The 26847-nt window shown below is 38.6% G+C and overlaps 1 protein-coding gene across 1 annotated transcript in view; it reads right to left on the bottom strand.

The window, feature by feature from the left end:
• The window catches only part of ATRNL1 (attractin like 1), an 831601-nt gene extending 805038 nt beyond the window's left edge, over positions 1-26563 (bottom strand). Inside the window, exon 1 of the mRNA XM_025396530.1 lies at positions 25888-26563. Within this exon, the coding sequence (XP_025252315.1) occupies positions 25888-26177 (290 nt within the window). The 5' untranslated portion in view covers positions 26178-26563. The remainder of the gene's footprint in view (positions 1-25887) is intronic.
• Positions 26564-26847: the final 284 nt, after the last annotated feature.

The raw sequence follows: 26847 nt of genomic DNA, 5'->3' as shown, positions 1-26847 counted from the left end.
TTTGAGACGGAGTCTCGCTCTGTCGCCCAGGCTGGAGTGCAGTGGCCGGATCTCAGCTCACAGCAAGCTCCGCCTCCCGGGTTTACGCCATTCTCCTGCCTCAGCCTCCCGAGTAGCTGGGACTACAGGCGCCCGCCACCTCGCCCGGCTAGTTTTTTGTATTTTTTAGTAGAGACGGGGTTTCACCGTGTTAGCCAGGATGGTCTCGATCTCCTGACCTCGTGATCCGCCCCTCTCGGCCTCCCAAAGTGCTGGGATTACAGGCTTGAGCCACCGTGCCCGGCATTTTGGATTTCTTTAAACCTTAATATATCATGACCATTTCAATCTATGAAGCGAAAAAAGACACTGAAAGACTGAACATGGTACTGAAGGATTCAATATTGATGCAAAATAGAATAAGTTAAACTTCATCTGCACAAAAATTAGGTTGAGGCAGAAGAAAGAAGATCAAATACAAATCTACAGAACAGAGAAACAGTATACGTATGTTCCACTTTGGGGAATTACCATGTAAGCTATATTTTTCTTCATGCACTGGTATTGCTAAACTAGGTGTCACCAAACTTTAAAAAGAGTTTTGCTAAAAATATATTTTTTATTATCATTTTCTCCTGTCTACGTTACATCTAGTCCAAGAACTCAATTTTTAAAACAGGACAAATAAAAAAATTGTATCTTCTATTTTATGCATAAAAAGAAAAAGATATTTGGAAAAACTCTCTATTTTCAGAAATTAAAAATATTTAAAACAAAAATCTCAATTCTATTTCATTGTTTTTCTTACTTCCAGCCCAATTATTTTATCGAGACCATATTTTAAGTAATCAAAATGTCTTCCCATTTAACATTTATATACTATACTTATATATGCATATACACACACATCACAGCTAATCAGTTTTTACATATTCACATAAACATACATACACACACACACACATATATATCAGGGCCATTATCAACTTTTAGATAAAATTAAATGTGCCTTATAGTATAGAGCCTTAAATACATTAGGGGGAAAAACTTTAATTTACCGAAATCAGGGTTGACAGAAATGTCAGTCAATGTTAATGTCATTTGCAAGTCTTTCATAATCCCTGTAAATTACTTCAGTAATAAAGTAGCTAATTGATGCTTAGAAAATCTTTGAAGAGCAACAAACAAATTCCTATATTTTCAAATAAATGTAATAATAACGAGCATTTTCTACACGTCAGGTACCACTATAAACACACAATGTGTTGTCCCATTTAAGAATCTCAAAAACCCTGTAAGACAGTAAGTAAGTAACAACTCCATGTTATAGATGAGAAGTCTGAAGCACATTTTAAGTAACAAGTTAAAGAACTTGCCCTGATTTTTCACTTCCAATAATATTAATACCAAGTGCAGTAATTCAGAAAAACTCTCCACTGAAGACAACTTAAAAAGTTAAAGGACAATTTTAAAATCTTACAAGTAACAAAATGATAAAATGTATGAAGCCAAGATCCAGAAGTTGCAAATTCTTTAAGAGGAGGCAGGCATTCTGAGATGCTTTTGTTCTGAGAGATTTGCTTATTTAGAAGAGACTGCCAAAAGGTTGAGAGTGCACTTGGTAGCCTCAAGGAGAGAGGAGGACAAAAGTTGGAAGCAACAACCCACAAAACATAGGGGCTCAAAGAAACAACAGGGCACTTTGACTTGGGACATAATGACTTGCTATTAAAAAATGGTATACCAGAAGTTAACCAGCCTTTACCTCAACTATAGGTTAACTATGAGTCATCTGAGCAACAGAAAACTCCTAAGTCTTAAAATCGGCTTATGGTGCTGCTAGAACTGCCAATATGCCAAGTATCCTAACAGAAGATACATGATACTCTCTAAAGAAAGATAACATTATCCTGGGCCTCAAATTATTTCTATCAGTAATTTTGAAATAAAATGTTTAGCATAATAAAAGACAATTAAGCATATGAAACAACGACAAGAAAACACTGGGGAAACTCTCCAGGATATTGGACTGGGCAAAGATTTCTTGAGGAATAACCCACAAGCACAGACAACCAAAGCAAAAATGGACAAATGGGATCACATCAAGTTAAAAAGCTTCTGCACAGCAAAGCAAACAGCAACATGAAGAGACAACCCACAGAATGGAAGAAAATATTTACAAACTAGCCATCTGACAAAGGATTAATAACCAGAATATATAGGGTGCTCAAAACAACTCAACAGGAAAAAAAAACCAACAATCCAATTTTAAAAATGGGCTACAGGTTTGAATAGACATTTCTCAAAAGAAGACATACAAATTTCAAACACGTGTATGAAAAGGTACTCAACATCACTGATCATCACAGAAATGAAAAGCAACACTACAATGGAGATATCATCTGACCCCAGTTAAAACGGCTTATATCCAAAAGACGGGTAATAAGAAATGCTGGCGAGGATATGGAGAAAAGGGAACCCTCTTATACTGTTGGTGGGAATGTAAATTAGTACAACCACTATGGAGAACACTTTGGAGGTTCCTCATAAAAGTAAAAATTTAGCTAACGTACAATTCAGCAATCCACTTTTGGGTATATACTCGAAAGAAAGGAAATCAATATACTGAAATATCTGCACTCCCATGTTTGTTGTAGCTCTGTTCACAATAGCCAAGATTTGGAAGCAACCTATGGGTCCATCAACAGATGAACAGATAAAGAAATGTGGTACATATACACAATCAATTACTATTCAGTCATAAAAATAGTGTGATTCAGTCATTTGCAACAAAATGGATGGAACTGGATGTCATTATGTTTCGTGAAATAAGCCAGGCACAGAAACAAAACCATTGTATGTTCTCACTGATTTGTGGGATCTAAAAGCAAAACAATTGAATCCATGGAGATACAGAGTAGGAAGATGGTTATCACAGGCTGGGAAGGGTAGTGGTAAAGTGAGGAGGAGGTAGGGATGGTTAAGAGGTACAAAAAAAATAGAATGAATGAATGAATAAGACTAGTATTTGAAAGCTCAACAGGGTGACTATAGTCAATAATAATTTAATTGTACATTTTAAAATAACTGATAGTATAATTGGATTATCTGTAACACAAAGGATAAATGCTTGAGATAAATACCCTACCTTCCATGATGTGATCATTATGTGCTGCATGACTGTATCAAAATATCCCACATACCCCATAAACATATACACCTACTCTGTACCCACAAAAATTAAAAATACATATCCCCCCTCCTCCAAAGAAACATATATTGTAGGAGTTACCACAGTAATCCTTATCTCCCTTTTATAAGAAGTGATGTGAAGGAACTGTTATGCCTCCCCACCTAAGCTAAACAATAGGAGTACCTGAAAACTACACTCCCTGCCTGTCCCATCCTATTCAACTTCAGTAGTACAATTTCCCAAACTTAAAAGGAAACTACTCACCACAATCCCCGAATTCCTCATCCTTAGCACTAAAGATCCTACCAAGAGCCCACCTTTTCCTCCACTTACTACAAAAAGGTTTCCTCTTTGCCAATTCCAGTCCACTGGAAGCATGGGAGGATGTCACCAATCAAGGTAAAAGAAATGGAAAATTCCTTCTCACCACCAAGACATGTGTAAAGGGGAAAAATCTCCTGCTACTTCTGTAATAAATAACAATTCTCCTTCTGCAGTTTCATGATCTCTTCTTAAACTCCAAGAACCTTCACCTGCATGCCACTTGGGCAAAGCATTCCCATTACATAAGTTGGACCTCTTCATAATCTAGAACTGTCCTTCTAAAATTCATAAGTCTTGCACTCCAGGACCATACTCTAACGATAAACACCTAGTTTTCTATTTACTTTTTTTACTTCTTACTCCTAATACCCTTACATTCCAATTGTGTGGCACTCTCCAGAAATTAGGTAGCACATAGTTCAACTCCCTACAAAAAGTAAAATAGGCTCTTACATAACTACTATTTCTAATATTATTTCTAAAATGTATTCTAAGTTTCAAACAACTGTTTTAAAACTTTCTATCATTCCTCTTGAACTGAGAACCATATTGACTTATTCATCTAGATCAGTACTACATACACTACTAGCCTGCTGTCTGTTTGTGTAAATGAAGTTGTATTGGAACACAACTACACTAGTTTGTTTAAATATTATCTAAGATTGCTAACACACTACAAGGACAGAGTTTAGTACTGGCAACAGAGACCATCTGGCCAACAAAGCCTAAAATATCTCCTATCTGGCCCTTTACAGAAAAAGTTTGCCAATCACTTGTCTAGATGCCTGCCACATATCCATATGCCTTGTCAATATCTCTTTCTAGCTGAAAGTGCCTAATGCAGAGTCCTTAATTAAAAGCATGCTGGGCTGTTTATAATACAAGGTTTGCCATTAATAAATGCAGGAAAACCAGCACAAATATTAGACAGTACTAAAATTAAATCTAGTGGGATGTTGTTGTGTATCCTGACTATGGATATATAATTTAACACATTATAAAAATAAGAAAGTGTGACAGTTTTAATATTACAAAATCTCTGAAACAATAAATCCTGTTTATCACAGAATATAGGTTTAGTCCTGGCATAACCAGCCTACAAGGAATAGTCAGATCTACTCAGGGATAGTCTTTATGCAGGGCGGCTTTTGTAAGCTTTTTTCACACAAAAATCTTTTTTAAAACAGGCTTTCTAGTTAAAATACTATTTATCAGCTTATTAATTCCTTTTTATTTTTTATTTCATCTTTATTGACAAATAATAATTGTATATATTCATGGGGTAAAATGTGATGCTTCAATACATGTATATATTGCAGATTGAGCAGATCAGGCTAATTAACGTACCCATCACCTCACATACATATTTTTTGCAGCAAAAATATTTAAAATCCACTCTATTAGCAATGTAGTATATGAAATATACAATGCATAATTAGTAACATTAGTCATTTCATTGTACAATAAAACAACAGAATAACAGAACACTTATTCTTCCTAATTGAAACTTTGCACCCTTTGACCAATATTTTTCCTTTCCCTGCCCAACCAACCACCACCCGCAGCTTCTGGTAACCACCATTCTACTCTCTACTTCGATTGATTCAAATTTTTGGATTCCACATTTAAGTGAGATCAGGTAATAATTGTCTTTCTAAGCCTAGCTTATTTTGCATAGCCTAATGGCCTCTAGTTTCATTTAAGTTGTCACAAATGACAGGATTTTGTCCCTTTATAGGCTGAATACTATTTCATTATGTATATATACCTCTTTTTTTAATCCATTGATCTCTGGGTGGGCACTTAGGTTGTTTCCCAATATTGGCTATTATGAATAATGCTGCAATGAACATGCGAACACAACCATCTCTCCAACATACTGATTTCAATTCCTTTGGATATATACCCAGACTGCTGGATCATATGGTAATTCTATTTTCAGTTTTTTGACGAACCTCCATACTGTTTTTCAAAATGGTTGTACTAATTTACTTCCTGCCAACAGTGTACAAAAGTTCCCTTTTTGCCACATCCTCACCAACACTTGTTATCTTTCATCTTTTTTGTAAGAGCCATTTTAAGAAGTATGAGATGACATCCCATTGTGGTTTTGATCTGCATTTCCCTGATGATCGATAATGTTGAGCATTTTTTCATATATGTGTTGGCCTTTTGTATGTTTTCTTTTGAAAAATATCTATTCAGATTCTTTGCCCATATTTTAATACGACAATTTGTTTTCTTGCTATTGATTTGAGTTCCTTTTATGTCTTGGGTATGAGTCCCTTATCTGATGTATGATTTGCAAATATTTTCTCTCAGTGTGTGGGTTGTCTCTTCACTCTGTTATTTCCTTTGGTGTACAGAAGCTTTTTGATTCAATACCATTTGTCTATTTTTGCTTTTGCTGCCTGTGCTTTTGGAATCATGCAAGAAGTCATTGCTCAGACCCAAGTCATAGCTTTTCTCCTATACTTCCTTCTAGTAGTTTTAGTTTCAGATCTTCCATTTATATCTTTAATCCATTTTGAGTTGATTCTTGTATAAGGGATAAGGGTTCAATTTCATTCTTGTACATTTGGATACCTAGTTTTTTAGAATCATTTATTGACAAGACTGTCCTTTCCCCAATGTGTATTCCTCGAGCCTCTGCTGAAAATCAGTGGACTGTAGATGTATGAATTTATTTCTGGGCTCTCTATCCTGTTCCATTGGACAATTTGTCTGTTTTTATGTAGGTATCATGCCGTTTTAATAACTATGAGATGACTTTAAAAGTTCATGAAAAAATAAACGGATAAAAATAAAAAATATAAACTTTATTTCTCAACATAAGTTCCATCAAAGTCAACAAGCTTTTGTAAGCAATGATATCAGTCATTTAGTCCATCCCTAAAGAGCTGAAGGTCCTGTGAATTTAACCATGTCAATGCAGTCTTGTTTACATTATTAACTGAAGAAAAACAGGTGCCCTGAGAAAACATTTTAAGATTAGTGTATTAGTGTCCATTTTCATACTGCTGATAAAGACATACCCAAGACTGGGCAATTTACAAAAAAAAGAGGTTTAATGGACTTACAGTTACACATGGCTGGGGAGGACTCACAGTCATGGTGGAAGGCAAGAATGAGCAGGTCATGTCTTACATGCATGGCAGCAGGCAGAGAGAGCTTGTGCAGGGGAACTCCTCTTTATAAAACCATCAGATCTCATGAGACTTATTCACTATCATGAGAACCACATGGGAAAGACTTGGCCCCATGATTCAATTACCTCCCACCAGATCCCTCCCATAACACACGGGAATTCAAGATGAGATTTGGGTAGGGACACAGCCAAACCACAATCATGGGGCCAAGTCTACTTTTGCTTTGATTGAACCCCTTCTACCTCCTGGTAGCCATTGCTTTGATTGTGCTTTGTCTTCAGAATTGTAGTGGTAAAGTCATGTTTCACCTATTACAATTCTTCAAAGAAATACTTCAGGATCTTGATCCCACTTGTTTATAATTTCCACTAAAACCTCTGCTCTTATCTGTAACTAATCTGGTCCGAGTGGTTTTGGCACCAATAGAGTGGAAAGTTTGGTCAACTTTAATTTGCTTTCAGAATTAAGTTGAATTAATTGAGATGTCTATGGTGTTGGCTATTGTTTCTGCTGTCAAACATCAGTCCTCTTCAATTAGAGAATGAACAAGATGATTTTTTCCTCACAAACTGATGTGAATAGTCTGCTGCTGCAGGCTTCATCTTCAACATCGTATCATCCCTTCTTAAAATGAGTTACCCATTTGTAAACTGCTGATTTCTTTCGGGCACTGTCCTCATAAACTTTTCACAAAGCATCAATAATTTCACCTTCTTCCACCCAAGCTTCACCAAAAAATTTGATGTTTGCTCTCGCTTCAACTTTAGCAGAATTTATGTTGCTCTGACAGGGGCTCTTTTCAAACCAATGTCTTATCCTCCTTAGTGTCTCAAACTTGATCCCATTGTTACAACAATTTGGTATGAGTTTATTTTGGTGCAAAAAAAAAATTTGAAATCCATGCAGATTTTTCATAATACACATTTTCCATTAACTTTTTAAAGACAAATCAGGTAGTGTAATGCCTCTAGCTTTGTTCTTTTTGCTCAACACTGCTTTAGCTATTTGGGGTCTTTTATGGTTTCAAACAAATTATAGGATTTTTTTTCTATTTCTATTTTAATAGGATTGCATAGAATCTGTGTATCACTTTGGGTAATGTGGACATTTTAACAATATTCTTTCACTTCATGAATACACAAAGTATCTATTTGTGTCATCTTCAATTTCTTTCATTAATGTTTTCTAGTTTTCTACATATAGATCTTTTACCTCTTTGGTTAAACTTATCGTAAGGTTTTGTTTGTTTGTTTGTTTGTTTGTTTTGATGCTACTGTAAATGGGACTGTTTTTCCTAACTTCTTTATCAGATCATTCACTGAATAGTCATTCAGACTATTCTAGGCACAGGAAATGCATTCTGACTACTATATTCCACTACTGCTGTCCTACCCGCAATATAGACCAGCAGTTGCCTAACTTGGCCCATAAATGAGTGGGTAATTTAATTTTGAAGTGAAGTATTAGCCCATTATGGCCACACAAGAAAATCGTGTTCTCCAATTCAGTATTGATATAGCTGACATTTTAACCATTATCTATCTGACTTTGAGGTCTAATTCTCAACTGCTATGGTTTGAATACATGACTCCTCCAAACCTTACACTGAAATTTGATCCCCAATGTCAGAGGTGAGGCCTACCCAGAAGTGTTTGAATCACGCAGGCAGATCCTTCATGAATGGCTTGGTGCCATCCTCACAGTAAAGAGTGAGCTCTCGCTCTATTAGTTCCTGAGAGAGTTGGTTATTAAAAAGAGCCTGGCCCCTCCCACCCCTTGCTTCCTCTCCTGCCATATGATCTCTGCAGACACCAGTTCCCATTTGCTTTCTGCCATGAGTAGACGCAGCCTGAGCCCCGCAATACAAGCAGATGCCGGTGCCATACTTCTTGTACATGCTGAGGAATCATGAGCCAAACGAATCTTTTTACTTTACACATTATCCAGTATCCAGCCTCAAGTATTCCTTCATAGTAATACAAATGGACTAAAACATCAGCTGATTCTGAGCTCTATAATTCTAACTAGGACATTTCCAAATAAGATTCCAGCTCATTAATACATTTTTCCTCAACATTCCCTTAAGCTACTGAGATAACTATACAACTCAAACATTTTTTAATCATGGAGTACTTCTCTTGCACATGGTAATCATTATTTTCAAATTAATCTACTATCTAATGACAAGATCAATCTCTTCCCCTTTTGGCTAAACTGCATCACATCTACTGATCATTTCATAACTTTATGCTATCTGTAAAACATTTCTCCTATTCCCTTTTTGGCTCAAATGGTAGACTGGAAGTATACTGGGCATCAAATAGGGTCAAATAAATCACATATCTAAAATGCCAGAGCATCTTCCTTTCATGGATCCAGACAGCAATTAGTAACCTTATACCAAACATTTTGAGCATTAATTCTAATCATTCATGGCAGACCAAAGAAATCAAAGACAGGTACACAAGGTGTTATAAAAAGCTTAAATTAATAAATCACAATCACCTTGTATTATTACTGTAAAAGATAATAAAACTCAATTAACCATCACGTTTAAATAATTAATTTCCTGGTAACTTAGTATCACTGATTGAAATTCAGCCAGAATAACTTTTCTCAATGATTTGTTGCTAAATATGCCCCTAAATTTGTTTTTACTGCTGGTAACAAATTACCATAAACATAGAAATTTAAAAGAACATCCATTTATTATCTCACAGTTCTATAGGACAGAAGTCCCTACAGACTCAGATGGGTGTTAGCTGAGCTAGGCTCTTATCCAGAGACTCCAGAAAAGCATCCACTTCCAGGCTTATTCACAGCTGGTAGAATTCAGTTCCTTCCAGTTGTATGAATGAGGTCCCAACTTTCTTGCCAGTTGCTGACCAGGGGTTGCTCTCAGCACCAAGTGGCCACTTTCTCTAGTACTTTCAGGCATGTCAAACCAGCATTAGCATGTCAAATCCAGTTTACGCTTTGAGTCTTTAGCTTCCTCTTCTGCTAGCACCCAGGGGAAACGCTCTGCTTTTAAAGGGCTCATGTGATTAGAGTAAGAAAACCCAGATAATCTCCCTTTTGACAAATGACATAACATAATCATAACAGTAATACCAGGGATAAAAGTCAAAAGGGCCATCTTAAAGTTTTGCCTACCTCAATTTATTTCCACATTTTTGGAAATTATAATATGCTTTGATAACTCAGGATAGTAAAATACTGATATAATAATGACGTTATAATAAAACATCATTATAAAAATTCATTTTTATACATCTAAAGTATAGATTAGTTTGATTTCATACTGACTATATAAGATACCCTGGAAATTATTTTTTAACAAGTCACAGATACCAATTTGTTTATATAATTTGGCTCTTCAGCCTAAAATTAGGTAATGGTGATGGCTGTATCACTCTCTGAATATGCTAAACATAAGTGAACTGTACATCTTTAAAAGGTGAATATGGTGAGGTGTAAATTGTAACTCAGTAAAGCTCTAATTGTTTTTTGAAAAGTGAGCTAGGTCATGTGTGCTGAACCAAAACAAGTTGATTGCCTCCTAAAACAGAATATTTAATTATGAACCAGAGTCTCTGCTATGGTTTGAATGTGCCCCCCCCGCAAAAAAAAGTGTTGAAAACTTAATCCCCAGTGCAACAGTGTGGGGATGTGGGGATAAATGAGAGGTGATTACGCCATAAGGGCATAGCCCTCATGAATGGATTAATGCCTTTTGTTATTGCAGGAATTAATTCCTTATAAAAGGGTAAGTTCACCCCCTCTTGCCCTCCTCTCTTTCTCTCTTCACCCTCTCTTTGCTCTTCTGTCATGAAATGATGCAACGAGAAAGCTCTTGCCAAATTCTGGCCCCTCAATCTTGGACTTCCCAAGAGAATCATAAGCCAATAAATTTTTATTCATTATAAATCACTAGGTCTCAAGTATTCTGTTATAGCAGCACAAAACTGAGTAAGGCAAAAAACTGGTATTGAAGCATAGAACGTCACTTTATCAAATATCTGAAAATAGGGAAGCCACTTTGAAACTCAGTAATAAGTAGAGGCTGGGAGACTTTGGAGAAAAAGGCTAGAAAAAGCTTGCATTGCCATGAAAAGAACATTAAGGATGATTCTGATGAGGGCTCAGAACAGAACTTCAGGGAAAGTCTAAAACTTCATAGAGATTACATTAGTGCTTGTGATCAGAATATTGGTAGAAATGCGGAGAGTAAAGGCAATTCTGAGGCGACCTCAGACAGAAATGAGGAAAGAGATATTGCAAACTGGAGTAACAGCCATCCTTGATATGAAACAGCAAATAACTTAGCTGAATTGTGCCCATATCTGAGTGCTTCATGGAAGGCAGAATTTAAGAGCAATAATCTAGTATAATGGGAGTTAGAAAGGAATTACTTAGATAACAAGGGCATGGGAGTCCTTGGTAAGGCTTTCCTTTTCAATGAAAAGCAGCCCCAAATCATTTTCTAACAACAAGCAGCCTGCAAGCTGGGAACTTGCATGGGTGAATGCTGACAGGAACCAAGGACTAGACATTTTCAAAATGGCGGCTCCATCCTCTCTTCTCTGCCAGCCACGTGTATTGTAAGGAGCAGACAAGATGGCCCTGATCAGTTGCAAAGTCCATTTGCATGAGAAGATTTGGGTGGGGCAATCAGCCTTTCCCATGCACTAAGTAAACGTCATACCTGATAGAACCAATCTGTGACCCCTACATAAATCAGACACCGCCGCCTCAAACTGGACTATAAAACTCAGCACATTTGCCACCAGCCAGTCCTTTCCAATCAGAGACCCCTCCCTTTATAAAGGAAGCTGTTTCTCTCTCTCTTCTCTTCTATCAATTAAACCTCTACTCCTAAACCCCCTGTATGTGTCCATGCCCTAAATTTTCCTGGTGCATGATGATGAACCCCAGGGTATATGCCCCAGACAACGTAACTGCTTCACTAAGATATCTGGTGGAAGAAATTTCTAAGCAAAATATTGAAAGAGCTGCGTGGCTACTTTTAACTGCATATAGTAAAGATGCGAGAGGGTAGAATGATTTAAAAAAAAAACGTATTATTAAAAGGGAAGCAGAAACTAAGGATTTGGAAAAGTCATAGTTTGCATATGTAAAGAAAAAAGCGAAGCATGCAAGGGTGTGGCCAAGTAACCCTTGCATAAAGAGATTAGCATGGATAAAAGGAAGTCAAGTGCTAGTCATCAAGATAGAAAGAGATCTTGAAGGCATTTCAGAGGTCTTCTGGGCTGCCCCTCCCATCTAGGATCCTGAGATCAAAGTTTCCAGAAAGGCATCTATGGGACCTCAGCATTCACTGCTCTGTGCTGCCTCAAGTATCTGCTCCCTGCATTCTGGCACAGCTCCCCTTAACCTCCCCAGTCACTGCTCAAGCAAACCAGGGTGTGTCTCTAGCTGCAGCTCTGGGAAGTATAGGAAATACGCCTTGGTGGTTTCCATCCATGTGGTGCCAATTCTGCAGGTGCACAGACTGCACAAATTGTGGAGGTGTGGCTACCTCAATGTAGATTTGAAACGATGCTACAGCAAGAGTCATCATAAAGTACTTGCTAGAGCAATGCCTAATAGGGCCATGGGAGCAGGGCTGCCTCTGAGACCTCAGAACTACAGAGTCACCCATGTGCAGCCTCAGACTAAAGAGCGACAGGCATGAGCCTCCAACCCATGAGAGCTCCCCATGTAGGCTCAACCCAGCAAAGCCTAAGGGCTGGGCTGCCTGAGGTCTTGGGGGCCCAGTCCTCATCCCAGTGTGCCCAGAAGGTGAAATATGAAGTCAAAAAAAGATTATTCTCTAGCTTTCAGATTTAACATTGTTTGTTCTGTTGGGTTCTGGACTTATTTGGGGTCTGTTACTCCTTTTTTTTCTTTTGGAACAGGAATGTATACCCTATACCTGTCTCACCATTGTACTCTGGAAGTAGGCAACTTGTTTTGATTTCACAGGCTCACAGCTAGAACGGAATTTGTCCCAGGATGAACTGTGTCTTGAATCTCACCCATATCTGATTTAGAAGAGATCCTAGACTTCAGACTTTTGAGTTGGTGCTGGACTGAGTTAAGACTCTGGATTAGTGTTGAGAGGTGGGGCATAATAGGTGATTAGACCACGAGGGCACTAACGCTGCTACCCCAAGAGTGAGTTCATTATCAGGGGAATGGGTTCCTTATAAAAGGATGAGATTTGAATGCTTTTGCCTACCCCTTGACCCTCTATTTACCCTCTGCCACAGGATGATACAGCAAGAAAGCCCTTACAAGATGTCAGCCTCTTAGATTTCCCAGCCTCCAGAATCATAAGCCAATATATCTCTATTAATTATAAATTACCAAGTGTATTAGTCCATTTTCACACTGCTGATAAAGACACACCCAAAACTGGGAAGAACACGAGATTTAACCAGACTTACAGTTCCACGTGGCTGGGGAGGCCTCAGAATCATGGTGGGAGGCGAAAGGCACTTTTTACATGGTGGCAGCAAGAGAAAAATGAGGAAGAAGCAAAAGTAGAAACCCCTGATAAACCCATCAGGTCTTGTGAGACTTATCACTATCACGAGAATACCACGGGAAAGACCACTCCCCATGATTCAATTACCTCCTGCTGGGTAATTCCTTCACATAACACATCGGAATTCTAGGAGATACAATTCAAATTGAGATTTGAAAGGGAACACAGCCAAACCATATCATTCTGCCCCTGGCCCCTCCAAATCTCATATCCTCACATTTCAAAACAAATGATGCTTTCCCAAAGTCTTAACTCATTTCAGCACCTCCAAGGTCTCATCTGAAACAAGGCAAGTTTTTTCCATCTATGAGCCTGTAAAATCAAAAGCAAGCTAGTTACTTCCTAGATACAATGGGGGTATAGGTATTGGATAAATACAGCCATTCCAAATGGGAGAAATTGGCCAAAACAAGGGGTTACAGGGCCCATGCAAGTCCAAAATCCAACAGGGTAGTCAAATTTTAAAGCCTCAAAATGATCTCCTCTGACTCCAGGTCTCACATCTAGGTCACGCTGATGCAAGAGGTGGGTTCCCATGGTCTTGGGCAGCTCCGACCCTGTGGCTTTGCAGAGTACAGCCTCATCCTGGCTGCTTTCATGGGCTGGCATTGAACATCTGTGGCTTTTCCAGGCACACAGTGCAAGCTGTAGGCGCATTTATGGTTCTGGGGTCTGCAGGACAGTGGCCCTCTTCTCACAGCTCCACTAGGCGATGTTCCAGTAGGGACTCTGTGTGGGGGTTCCAACCCCACATTTCCCTTCCACACTGACCTACAGAGGTTCTCCATGAGAGTCCCACCCCGAAGCAAACTTTTACCTGGACATCCAGGTATTTCCACACATCTTCTGAAATGTAGACAGAGGTTCCCAAACCTCAATTCTTGACTCCTGTGCACTCACAGGCTCAATATCACGGGGAAGCTGCCAAGGCTTGGGGCGTGCACCCTCTGAAGCCACAGCCTGAACTACACCTTGGCCCCTTTTAGTCATAGCTAGAGCAGCTGGGACACAGGACACCAAGTCCCTAGGCTGCATACAGCATAGGAACCCTAGGCCCGGCCCACAAAACCATTTTTTCCTCCTATGCCTCAAGGCCTGTGATGAGAGAGGCTGCCCTGAAGGCCTCTGGCATGCCCTGGGGACATTTTCCCCATTGTCTTGGGAATTAATATTTGGCTTCTCATTACTCATGCAAATTTCTGCAGCTGGCTTAAATCTCTCCTCAGAAAATGGGATTTTCTTTTCTATCTTATTGTCAGGCTGCACATTTTCCAAACTTTTATGCTCTGTTTCCCTTTTAGAATGGAATGCCTTTAACAGCACCCAAGTCACATCTTGAATGCTCTGCTGCTTAGAAATTTATTCTACCAGATACCTTAAATCATCTCTCTGAAGTTCCAAGTTCCACAAATCTCTAGGCTGGGGAAAAATCAAAGAAATTGAAGAAGACACCAAAAAAATGGAGTATTTCATGCTCATGGATTGGAAGAATCAATATTGTTAAAATGTCCATACTATCCAAAGCAATCTACAGATTCAATGCAATCCCTATCAAAATGCCAAAGACATTTTTCACAGAAATAGAAAAAAAAATCCTAAAATTTATGCGGAACCAAAAAGACCCAGAATAGCCAAAGCCATTCTGAGCAAAAAGAACAATACTGGAACTATCATATTACCTGACTTTAAATTATACCACAGAGCTATAGTAACCAAAGCAGCAAAAAAAGATACATAGAACAATTACAGAATAGGGAACCCAGAATAAATACATACTTACAGTGAACTTATTTTTGACAAAAGTGTCAAGCACATATACTGGGGAAGTAACAGTCTCCTCAATAAATTCTGCTGGGAATACTGGATATCTATATGAAGAATAATGAAGCTGGACCCCTATATCTCACCATATACAATAAACAATTAAAGACTTAGAAATCTAAGACCTCAAACTATGAAACTACTACAACATCGGGAAAACTCTCCAGGACACCTGGAGACTAGGCAAAGATTTATTGAGTAATACCCAACAAGCACAGGCAACCAAAGCAAAAAGGGATAAATGGGATCACATCGAGTTAAAACGTTTCTGCACAGCAAAGGAAACACTCAACAACATGAAGAGACAATCCACAGAAGGGAAGAAAATATTTGCAAACTATCATTCTGAAAAGGGATTAATAACCAGAATATATAATAAGCTCAAACAGCACTATAAGAAAAAAAATCTAGTAATCCAATTCAAAAATATGCAAAGGATCTGAATAGACATTTCTCAAAAGAAGACATACCAATGTCAAAAAGTATATTAAAAGGTGCTCAACATCACTGATCATCAGAGAAATGAAAATGAAAACTACACTGAGATATCATCTCACTCCAGTTAAATAGCTCATATCCAAAAGGCAGGCAAAAACAAATGCTGGCAAGGATATAGAGAAAAGGGAACCCTCTTACACTATTGGTGGGAAGGTAAATTAGTATAACTACTATGGAGAGCAGTTTGCAGGTTCCTCAAAAAATTAAAAATAGAGCTACCACATGATTCAGCAATCCCACTGCTAAGTATATACCTAAAAGAAAGGAAGTCAGTATATTGAAGAGACAGCTGTACTTCAATGTTTGCTGCAGCTGTATTCACAACAGTCAAAATTTGGAAGCAACCTAAGTGTCCATCAACAAATGAATGGATAAATAAAATGTGGTACATATACACAAGGGAGTACTATTCAGCCATAAAAAAGAATGATATCCTGCCATTCACAACAACATGGATGGAAGTGGAGGTCATTACATTACATGAAATAAGCCAGGCACAGAAAGACAAACATTGCATGTTCTCAGTTATTTCTGGGAGCTAAAAATTAAAACAATTGAATTCATGGAGATAGAGAGTAGAAGGATGTTAACTGAGGCTGGGAAAGGTATTGGGGCAGGGGAAATGGGGATGGTTAATGGGTAAAAAGTATAATTAGTATGAATTGTGTATAACACAAAGAAAGGATAAATGCTTGAGGTGATGAATACCCTATTTACCCTGATGTGGTTATTAGGCATTGTATACCTGTATCAAAATATCTCATGTATCCCATAAATACATACAGCTATAATGTAACCACAAATATAAAAAATAAAGAGATATGAGAGAGGAAATATCACCAAAGAAAGATTTCCAAATCTTTAGTCAGCCTTGTACTACTGGGATAAGCCATACTTGGTCACAATGTATTATGTTTTTTATGTATTGCTGGATATGATTTGCTAATACTTTGTTAAAGATTTTTGCCTCTGTGTTCATAAGGGTTACTGCTCTTTCCCGGTAATATCTTTTTTTGGTTTTCTTATCATGGTAATGCCAGCCTTGCAAAATAAGTTACAAAGTATTCTCTCTTATTCTGTTTTCTAGAAAAACTTGCCTAGAATTAGTATTACTTGTTTCTTAAACATTTGGTAAAATTTGCCAGTGATGCCATCTGAGCCTGACATTTTCCTTATATGAGGTTTTGCAATTTGAATTCAATTTACGCAACAGACATAGAAATATTCTTTTCATTTACCTCCTCATGAGTGACTTTTGTTAATCTGTATGATACAGGGAATTGGTCCATTTCATTTATTTCAAATTTATGGGCATAAAGTCATGTATAATCTTCCCTTATTATGTTTTTAAAGTCTACAAATTGGAAATTGAAATTAAAAGAAATACTGCCAACTACAACAGCCTCAAAGAACATAAAATACTTTGGTATAAAATCGAAAAATATGGCCAGGCGCAGTGGCTCACATCTGTAATCCCAGCACTTTGGGAGGCTGAGGCAGGCAGATTGCCTGAGGTCAGAAGTTCAAGACCAGCCTGGCCAACATGGTGAAACCCCATCTCTACTAAAAATACAAAAAATTAGCCAGGCGTGATGGCAGGCACCTATAATCCCAGCTACTCAGGAGGTTGAGACACGAGAATCGCTTGAACCCAGGAGACGGAGGTTGCAGTGAGCCAAGATCATGCCATTGCATTCCAGTCTGAGTGACAGAGCACAACTCCATCTCAAAAAAAAAAAAACAAAAACAAAAACAAACAAAAAAAAAACTAACTAAAAATATATACCCAGAATCTGATAACTACAAAAAATGTTGTAAAAAAATCAATGAAAACCCAAATAGATGAAAAAACATACTGCAATGAAGAAGGAGATAATTCGATATTGTTTACACGTCAATTCTCCTCAAAATGACTTACTGAGTCAACACAATCTCAATAAAAATCCCAGCAAGACTTTTTTAATTGACAAATTGTTCTAAAACGTGTATGAAAAACAAAATGAACCAAGTAAATTTTCAAAAATAAAAATAAAGTTGGGGGAATCTCGTTATCAAACTTCAAGATTTACTGTAAAAATATACTAATCCCAGCATTTTGGGAGGCCGAGGTGGGTGGATTACCTGAGGTCAAGAGTTAGAGACCAGCCTGGCCAACATGGCAAAACCTCATCTCTACCAAAAATACAAAAATTAGCCAGGTGTGGTGGCACGTACTTGTAATCCCAGCTGCTCAGGAGGCTGAGGCAGGAGAACCACTTGAACTCGGGAAGCGAGATGACAGTGAGCCGATATCACGCCACTGCACTCCAGCCTGGGCAACAGAGTGAGACTCCGTCTCAAATATATATACATATACACACACACATACACTAATAAAGTAAGTGAGGAATTTGCAAAAGGATAGAGATATGGATCAATGGAACAGAAAAGAGTCAAAAAATAAATATACATAAAGATGTCCAATTAACTTTCAATAAAGGTACAAAGACATTAATGAAAAAAGGATAGTCTTTTCAACAAATGGTCATTGGATAATGATAAAGGTTCTGTTTATCAGGAGGACATAATCCAAAATTTTATGCACCTAATAACATAGTTTCAAAATACATGAAGGATAAACAGATAAGACTGTAGGGACAAACAGGTAAATACAAAACTATAACTGAAGATACCTTTCTCTCAATAAGTGGTAAAACAGACAGAAAATCAGAATGGTTGTAGAAGACTTGAACAAGACTATCAACCAAGTTGAACTAACTGAAATGTACACAACACTCCATCTTTTCACACGCACAAAAAAATACCAAGATAGACAATATTCTGGCCAATAAATTTTAAAGGATTCTAGTCATATAGCCTCTGTATATTAAATAAGTTGAATTTATATTAATAAAATTCAAATTTGGAGTTAAAGAAAACTTTAGGCCTAGAGGGCTTCAATGGTGAATTCCACCAAACACTAATGAAAAAATAATGCCAATTCCATAAAAACTCTTCCAGCAAATGATCAAGAGTCCCATGGGGTTCGTTATAGGAGGCCAGCATTATCTTGTCACCACAACTAGTCATATATTATAAGACAAGTGCAGACTAATATCTCTCATGAACACAGATACAAAAATTATAAATAAAACTTTAACAAACCAAATCCAACCTAAAACAAAAAGGAAAGCATATTGTGTCAGAGGAAGTTTATAGGAATGTAAGGTTGGTTTAACATTCAAAAAGTATGTACATAATTCACCATGTTAACAAACTTGAAAAAATCATATGATTATCTCAACAGACACAGAAAATGCATTTAATACAATCCAGTTTCCATCACTGGTAAAAACTCTTGGCAAACTAGGAATAGAAGGGAACTTTCTCAATGTGATAAAAGGCATCTAAAAAAAAAAAAACTTACAGATAACATCATACTTCACGGTTAAAGATCAAATATCTCCCCCTAAATCATGAGTAAGATTGACTACTCTCATCACCTCTATTCACCACTGTAATAGAGGTTCTGGCCAGTGAAATAAGGCAAGAAAAAAAAAGGCATCTAGACTGCAAAAAAAGGAGTCAACATATCTTTATCTGTAAACAATATAACCACCTAAGTAGAAAACCATGAGGAATCTACAAAAATCTACAAGTAAGTTTGGCAAGATTGCAAGATAAAAAATCAAACATACAAAAATCAGTTGCATTTCAGTATGAGAGCAACCATCGAAACTGAAAGTTTAAAAAATGCCATTTACAATAGTATCCAAAAATATTAAGTACTTAGGGAAAAATCTGACAAAAGAGCTGCAACACCTATTCACTGAAAATTTAAAAACACTGCTGACAGATTAAAGAACTAAAGAAATAAACAGATCTACCATGTTAGGAAACTCAATATTGACAAGGTATTCATTTTCCCCAAAACTGATCTATAGACTCAACATAATTACAAACAAAATCCTAGTAGGTTTTTTATAGAAACTGACAAGCTGACTCTAAAATTCATATGGAAATACAAAGGACTCAGAGTAGCCAAAATAACTGGAAAAGAACAAAACTGAAAAACACTCCCTGAATTCAAAACTTACAAAGAAACAATAATCAAGACATTGTTGTACTGACATACAAACAGACAAAGAGATCAAGAAACAAAGCAGAGCTCAGAAATAGAAACACAAATATATGAATGGTTTCAACAAAGGTACAAAGCTACTTTAACAGAGAAAGAATACTCTTTTCAACAAATAGTGCTAAAACAAATACCTATATGTCAAAAAACTGAAATTAGTTCCATACCTCTCCCCATATATAGAAATTAACTTAAAATGGACCATAAATCTAAATGTAAAATCTAAAACTACAAAACTTCTAGAGAAAAGAAAAATAAAGAAAATCTTTATCAACTTGGTTTAGGCAGTTTTCTTTTTTATTTTTTTATTTTTATTTTTATTTTTTTTATTTTTTAAAGACAGGGTCTTGCTGTGTTGCCCAGGCTGGAGTATGGTGACACAATCCCAGCTCAGCTCACTGCAGCCTCCAATTCCTGTGTTCAAGTGATCCTCCCATCTCAGCCTTCCAAGTAGCTAGGCTAAATAGGCACACCGCCACACAAGCTAATTTTTCAAATGTTTTTGTAGAGGCACAGTCTTGCGTTGTTTCCCATGCTGGTCTCAAACTCCTAGACTCAAGTGATCCTCCTGTCTCAGGCTCCCAAAGTGCTGGGATTACACACACAAGCCACAATACCCAGCCTAGGCAAAGTTTTCTTAGGCACAACATGAAAAGCATAATCCATAAAAGAAAAAAATGGTAAACTGGAATTAATCAATTTAAAACTTAGATTCTTTGAAAAATACTGTCAAGAGACTTCATTCTCTTTTCATTGTGTTTTCATAGACAAGCCCCAGACTGGTAAAAAATATATGCAAATGATATAGCTCATAAGAAGCTAGTAATCCAGAAAATGTAAAGAACTCACAAAAATCAATAAGAAAATTTTTTAACATGCAAAAGATTTGAATAGATGCCTATTAAAGAAGATATACAGATGGCAAGTAAGCACATGAGAAGATACTCAATATCATTAGTCATTAGGGAAATGCAAATTAAAACCCAGTAACATACCATTCACTTATTAGAATCACAAAAATTTAAAAGACCATACCAAGTATTGGTATGGATGTGAAATTAACTAGATAGAACAGACTCACTGCTGATGGGAACATAAATGATACAACTACTTTGGAAAACAGTTTGTCAGTTTCTTTAACGGTTACATATATATTTGCCATATGATCCAGCCATTCTCAGGTATTTCCCCAAGAGAAAGGAAAGCATATATCCATACAAAGATAGAAAGACTTCCACATGAAACTTCATAGCAGCTTTAAAAGGAACAGCCAAAAATTTGAAACAATCCAAATGTCCCTCTGCAGTTGAATGGATAAACAAATTATGGTGTATCCAGACACTGGAACACTATTCAGCAGTAGAATAAACTACTAATACACCGTGATTGAATCTCAAAATAAACATGCTGTGTAAAAGAAGTCAGACAAAAAAGAAGTATATAATGTATGATTCTATTTACAAAAAGTTCTAGAAAATGCCAACAAATCTATAGTGAGAGAAAGCAGATCAATAGTTGCCCGGGGACAGGCATAGGCAACTGGAAAAGGGAGGGTTTACAAGGGAAACACATGGAAACTTTCTAGTGTGATTGATATTTTTATGATTTTGATTGTGGTGATAGTTTCAAATGCAAATACATATGACAAAACTTATCAAATTGTACAATTTAAATAAGTTGTACATTTTAAATTGTGCTGTTTATTTTGACAATTATACCTCAATCTCTTAAAAATTTTGTTGAAATAACTATCAACATTATAATTAAACACCTCATTTTTGACAATACTAAGACGGAAAAATAGTGTTATCAGGGCAGTATATAAGGGGTAACCCAGTGTGAAGAGTCAGACAAGCCTCCTTTAGAAACCAGTATTTAAGATTAGAAGGATGATCAATAATCATCCAAGCAAAGACCAGAGAGGAAAGAGTTCACAGAAGTAACTGTATAAAATGCACTGAGGCCAAAAAGAATGTGACACTTTCAAGGAACTTTAAAAGACCAGTCAGGGCAGGGAAGCGTGAGTCGAATCAGCTAAAGGGGCCAAATCATGCAGACACGTGTTCTTGAAAACCATGCTACTACAAGTAACTTACCTTATCAATTTAGAATCTAAGAAACACTCAATTTAAATTATTTTAAATTCCTACTGTATGATTATATACTTTAATAATGTAAAAATAATCCATGGATATAAATTATCCATTAGAATAAAACTTTGAAATAAAGAAGTCTTAGGGACAGGGAACATTCAGTTTAAGTTTATAGTTACTGTCAGTTTCCTTACAAGAAAAAAGGATTCCAAGTATATATGTATTTACATATGCATACATATGTTTTGTTTTGTTTTTGTTTTTTGTTTTTTTGTTTTGAGACAGAGTCTCACTCTGTTGCCTAGGCTGAAGTGCAGTGGCACGATCGATGCTCACTGCAACCTCCACCTCCTGGGTCCAAGTGATTCTCCTGCCTCAGCCTCCTGAGTAACTGGGACTACAGACGCATGCCATCACACCCAGCTAATTTTTGTAGGTTTAGTAGAGATGGGGTTTCACCATGTTAGCTAGGATGGTCTCGATCTCCTACCTCAGGATCCAGCCGCCTCGGCCTCCCAAAGCATTGGGATTACAGGCATGAGACACCACGCCAGGCCATATGCATATATGTTTAACAGCTTGGGGGAAGAGTTCACACACTTAATTCTGCCCCTTTTTGTTTACAATAACAACCTAATTCCTGACATTGTATCATTATATCTTCATTTTGCTGCAACTACAAATAGAATGCTTCATATATGTATATATAAAATTTTGAGAAGTCTTGCTCTGATACCCAGGCTGCAGCGCAGTGGCACGATTACAGCTCACTGCAGCCTCAACCTCCTGGGTTCAAGTAATCCTCCCGCCTCACTCTCTCTTGTAGCTGTGACCACAGATGTGTGCCACCATGCCCAGCTACTTTTTTAACATTTTTTGTAGAGATGAGGTCTCACTATCTTGCCCAGGCTGGTCTCAAACTTCTGGGCTCAAGGGATCCTCCCATCTTGGCCTCCCAAAGTGCTGGGATTACAGGCCTGAGCCACAGCACCCAGCATACTTCCATTTTAAATGTGTGAAATGAAGTATCCAAATTTGACTAACCTAAGAGGGGTAAAAATATACCCCTTAATATTTGACTAATATAAAGAGCAATACTCTTTATATTTATATAAATTTACATAAATCTCAACTACTCTACAAAATTAATTCTCAAGAACTCCCTTCCAATAGAGAATGTCATTCAAATAGATTATAGCAAAATATTTTCTTGCTTAACACGACACTGAACTACTCAAATAAATACGATTTGAATTACAGTCTGTATCTTTGATTTTTATACTTCAAATATATTTTCCTATTCTCAATCCCAAATCCTTTAGTCTAGCTTTGACTGAAAAATCAATGTTCCTTTTGTTTTACCTGTGTAAGGAAGAAATGACTTGTTATTCTGAGTACTTTATTCTTTTCAAATGGAAACAGAAGACTGGAATCAATGCTAAGAGAACTGAAGTACCACTTTTGATACTATATTTGCTTCTGTATTTCTTCCCCCAACTATCAATCTTCTATCCTCAAGAAGCATTTGAAGAACACTTTTATTCCCTGGCGAAATCCCTATAGTAGAAAAAAAGCTAAGTTACCATGGAGCCAACCAATTAATTTTGACACCTGCTTACCAAGATTGATCAATCATTTTTGATATCTGTTTGTAAGGTTGCTATACTTCAGTTTAGAAAAAGATTTTCAAGATAATTAGTGAAGTGAGATTTTCTAGTTAAAGTCTTTCCCACTGTGTTATTACTTCAAATGCCAGGTAAAACAAGCTACTATCTTCAAATAAACCTTTCATAAGTTTATTTGCATGTACTTTACCAAGAAGAATTATTTTCTACTAAATATAATCGTTCGCTTTAACATTAAATACCAATGCGTTCTTTATCCCCAAGAGTATACATAATAAAACACAGATAGTTACACCAGTTATATTTATTCTAATTAATAGCTTGTATTCCACAGAGAAATGCAAAAGCATTTACCCAGTAGAGTACAATGAGTCCTAGGAAATAATAGCTTCCAAGGAAATGACGAATACTCAAATGATTAGCTCAAGATTTATCATTATTTAACAATATCTACATCAAATATCTATTCTTCTACTCACTAATGTATTTTGTTTATGAACACCACCTCTCAATGCTATTTAAGCTAGTTTTAACTTGATCTGTGATCTTTTTAACTGGGACAACATCTGCTAGTGAGGTCACAGGCTGCTGATTCAGCTGATTAACAAGTTCTGCTACTTTAAAATGTATTCTAAATATGAAGCTTCTCAGGACTGCAGGAATTTTTGTCCTCTCTAGACAAACGGAGCAAACTCACCCACACAAAGGCCAATATCCCTAAATTACATATAAATCAGGCACTCTCCCTATTTATGTAAAAAAATGTAAAAAATGGATGAGGCTTTTTCACTGCTGATGACCAGTTTATATGTTCAAAATTCTCTCTTGCTAGGAAAAGACGCTGAATGCTACTGTGTCATAGCAAACGTTTAAGAACACAAGCAAAAAAAAAGCAACTAACAAGCAGAATTCAGTAAGATCTCTTTCCTCATCTTGAAACACTTTTTAAACTTTTAATCAGCATCTCTCCTAATTTTTTAAAAAGTATTTTTAAAACTATATTACATACTAACTTTAAAGTATAAACCCTAGAAAAATTTCAACCTATTGCATAAATTTCATAAAACTTCACTTTAAGATTTCACTTCCAAAACCTACTAGTTAATTTAAATCATAGACTACCGAAAATTTTAAAGTGCCATTTTAAAAATACACATTTTTACATTGAGTTTTAAGGGACATTTATTTTAATCAGCAACAGTAAGTTTTTTTAAAAAGAAAAAAAAAAAAGGAAATATGCTGTGTTTACAACTCCAGGAAATAGTCCTAGAATACATTAATAAGGTGAACCAGTCTTACCTTTGCCCTAGAGCCCAAGAGAAATTTCACCTAGATTTTGGCTATCAGCCTAACAATATCAGTAATCTACAATATTCAAGAGCCACAAACCAGCCAGCAAACTTCATATTAAGTATCTAGAAGACTAAGAAGTTGACTTTCTTAATGACTGTTACCCGCATGTTGTTAGAATCCTGCCCCAACGTTAACTGACTTTTGCTACTCCCCTACACTGACCCATTGCTTTTTATATCAGGCAAGAATGTAATAAACATCAACCAGTACGAAGAAAGTACCTTCACCTTAGCGAAGCAAACTTCTTAGGCTCCTTGAGCTTCAGATAAGCCAAAGCGATGTTCCCGCACAAAAGCTGATAGTGAATTAACCGATTAGAAAAAAATCCATTATCCTCACCACATAAAAACGTCCAAGTATTTCATCCTTCTATCTAACCTAAGTAACCTTTGTATTTCTCAATTCAAGATTGTCCCAGCAAATTCAACACAGCAAATTCGTTACAAGTACACATTCTGGCGTGTGTACTGGCTCCAGAATGTGCCAGCTGATTTGGAATCATACCTCGGCCCTTACTACTGTGTAATCCTGGCCAAGTTACTTAAATGTATCGCCTCGATTTCTCTCCGTAAATCCAGCATAATAATTCAGCAAGTCATAGAGTTGTTGTAAGGAATGAATGAGAAAATCGACATAAAGCGCTTAGAAGAGTGTCTGGCACTTAGCAAGCCCATCATAAACTCTACTTATTAAGATCACTATGATGACTAAATAAATGTTAGAAGGGGTCACCTCCAGAGAGAAGAGGAGGATAGGGGAAGACAGAGGTACTGGTGGATCATAACTGAACCTTTACACTTTTGTGAATTTTTCACAATGCGCATGTATTTCATGAGTAACTTAGATAATTTCCGCTTTTAAAATATACTCCTAAGAAAATGGTGCTGGGCATCGTAACAGATTGTGAAAATGTTCTTGCTGAGCAGCGGATCAGAAGTCGCTGCGGACATCTGGAACGCTCGAGAAACGCTTAGCTCCCGTCGGTCAGGACTCCCGCGCGGGCCCGAGCGCTCCCGGGGCGCCCCGGGGCTGGAGGGGGCGCGGCGCGGGCCCCACTCCCGCCCGCTCCCGCCGCGCGCTGCGGTTCACTCCCTGCCGGGGGATCCGAGGCCGCGACGGGGGCGGGGTAGGCCGCGACGGGAGCGAGGCAGGGCTGGAGGTTCGGGGTCTGGCGAAGGCACTTACTTGAACCTGCCCTGGCAGTGCTGGCACTGGTCCCCCACCCAGCCCGGGTCGCAGAGGCAGGTGGAGTTGACACAGCGGCCAGAGAAGCAGGAGCCGGTCCTCTCGCACGGCTTGGACTGGGACACCTGCGCGTAGAGCGCCAGGTAGAGGAAGCCATAGCACAGCAGCCAGCTGTTCCCGTCCAGCAGCCAGGAGGAGGCGCCCCCGCCGCCGCCCGCCGGCCGAGCCCTCCACAGCCCCGGGGTCGCCGGCTGCGGGGCACCAGTGCGGGCCCGGCCCCCAGTCTCCATCTTCCCCGGCGCCCCTGCCCGGCGAGACTGCGCTCACGGGCGCCGACAGGGATGCAGTTGAGGGAAATTCCGGCCACAGAAAACCTCTCCGCCGCCGCTTCTCCTCCTCACCGGCGCCCGTCCCAGTCCCGCTCCCCGGTCAGGAGGGACAGATCCCAACCGCCGTCGCCTCCGCTCGGCTGCCTCCAGTCGCACTCGGGCATCGCCGCCACCCAGTATCCTGACCTTGTCCTTAGTGGGCCGGCCCCACACCCGCGGCGTCTCGGCCCGGGCCGGAGACGGGGAGCGGGAGGCGCAGACTGCGCCCGGCGCTCCTGAGGGGACCTGACCGCGAGGAGGAGGGGACCCCGCGCGCGGCCCCGCCTCGCCCGCGGCCCGCGCCAACTGCCTCGGCTCCGAGCGCCGCGCGCCCGGGAGGGCGGGGGCCGAGCGGGAGCCCCGAAGTGGGCGCGCCCAACGCAGAAGGGGGCGATCGGGGAGGTGGCGGTCAGCCCCGCCTCGCCCACCCGGCGGCCAGCGGCGCCCCGGCAGTCATTCTGTCTCTGGTGCCTCGAGCCCGCAGCGGCTGCAGCGCCTGGAGCCGGCGATGCGTGGGGCCGCCCCCCGCCCTCGCGCGCGCCTACACTCCCCCCCACAGGCCCGGCGCCTTGGTCTCGCCCCGCCCCTGACA

The sequence above is a fragment of the Theropithecus gelada genome, chromosome 9, assembly GCF_003255815.1.
Source record: "Theropithecus gelada isolate Dixy chromosome 9, Tgel_1.0, whole genome shotgun sequence".
Lineage (NCBI taxonomy): Eukaryota > Metazoa > Chordata > Mammalia > Primates > Cercopithecidae > Theropithecus > Theropithecus gelada.
Note: the sequence above shows the minus strand (reverse complement) of the source record. Positions and strands in the feature narration are given on the sequence as shown.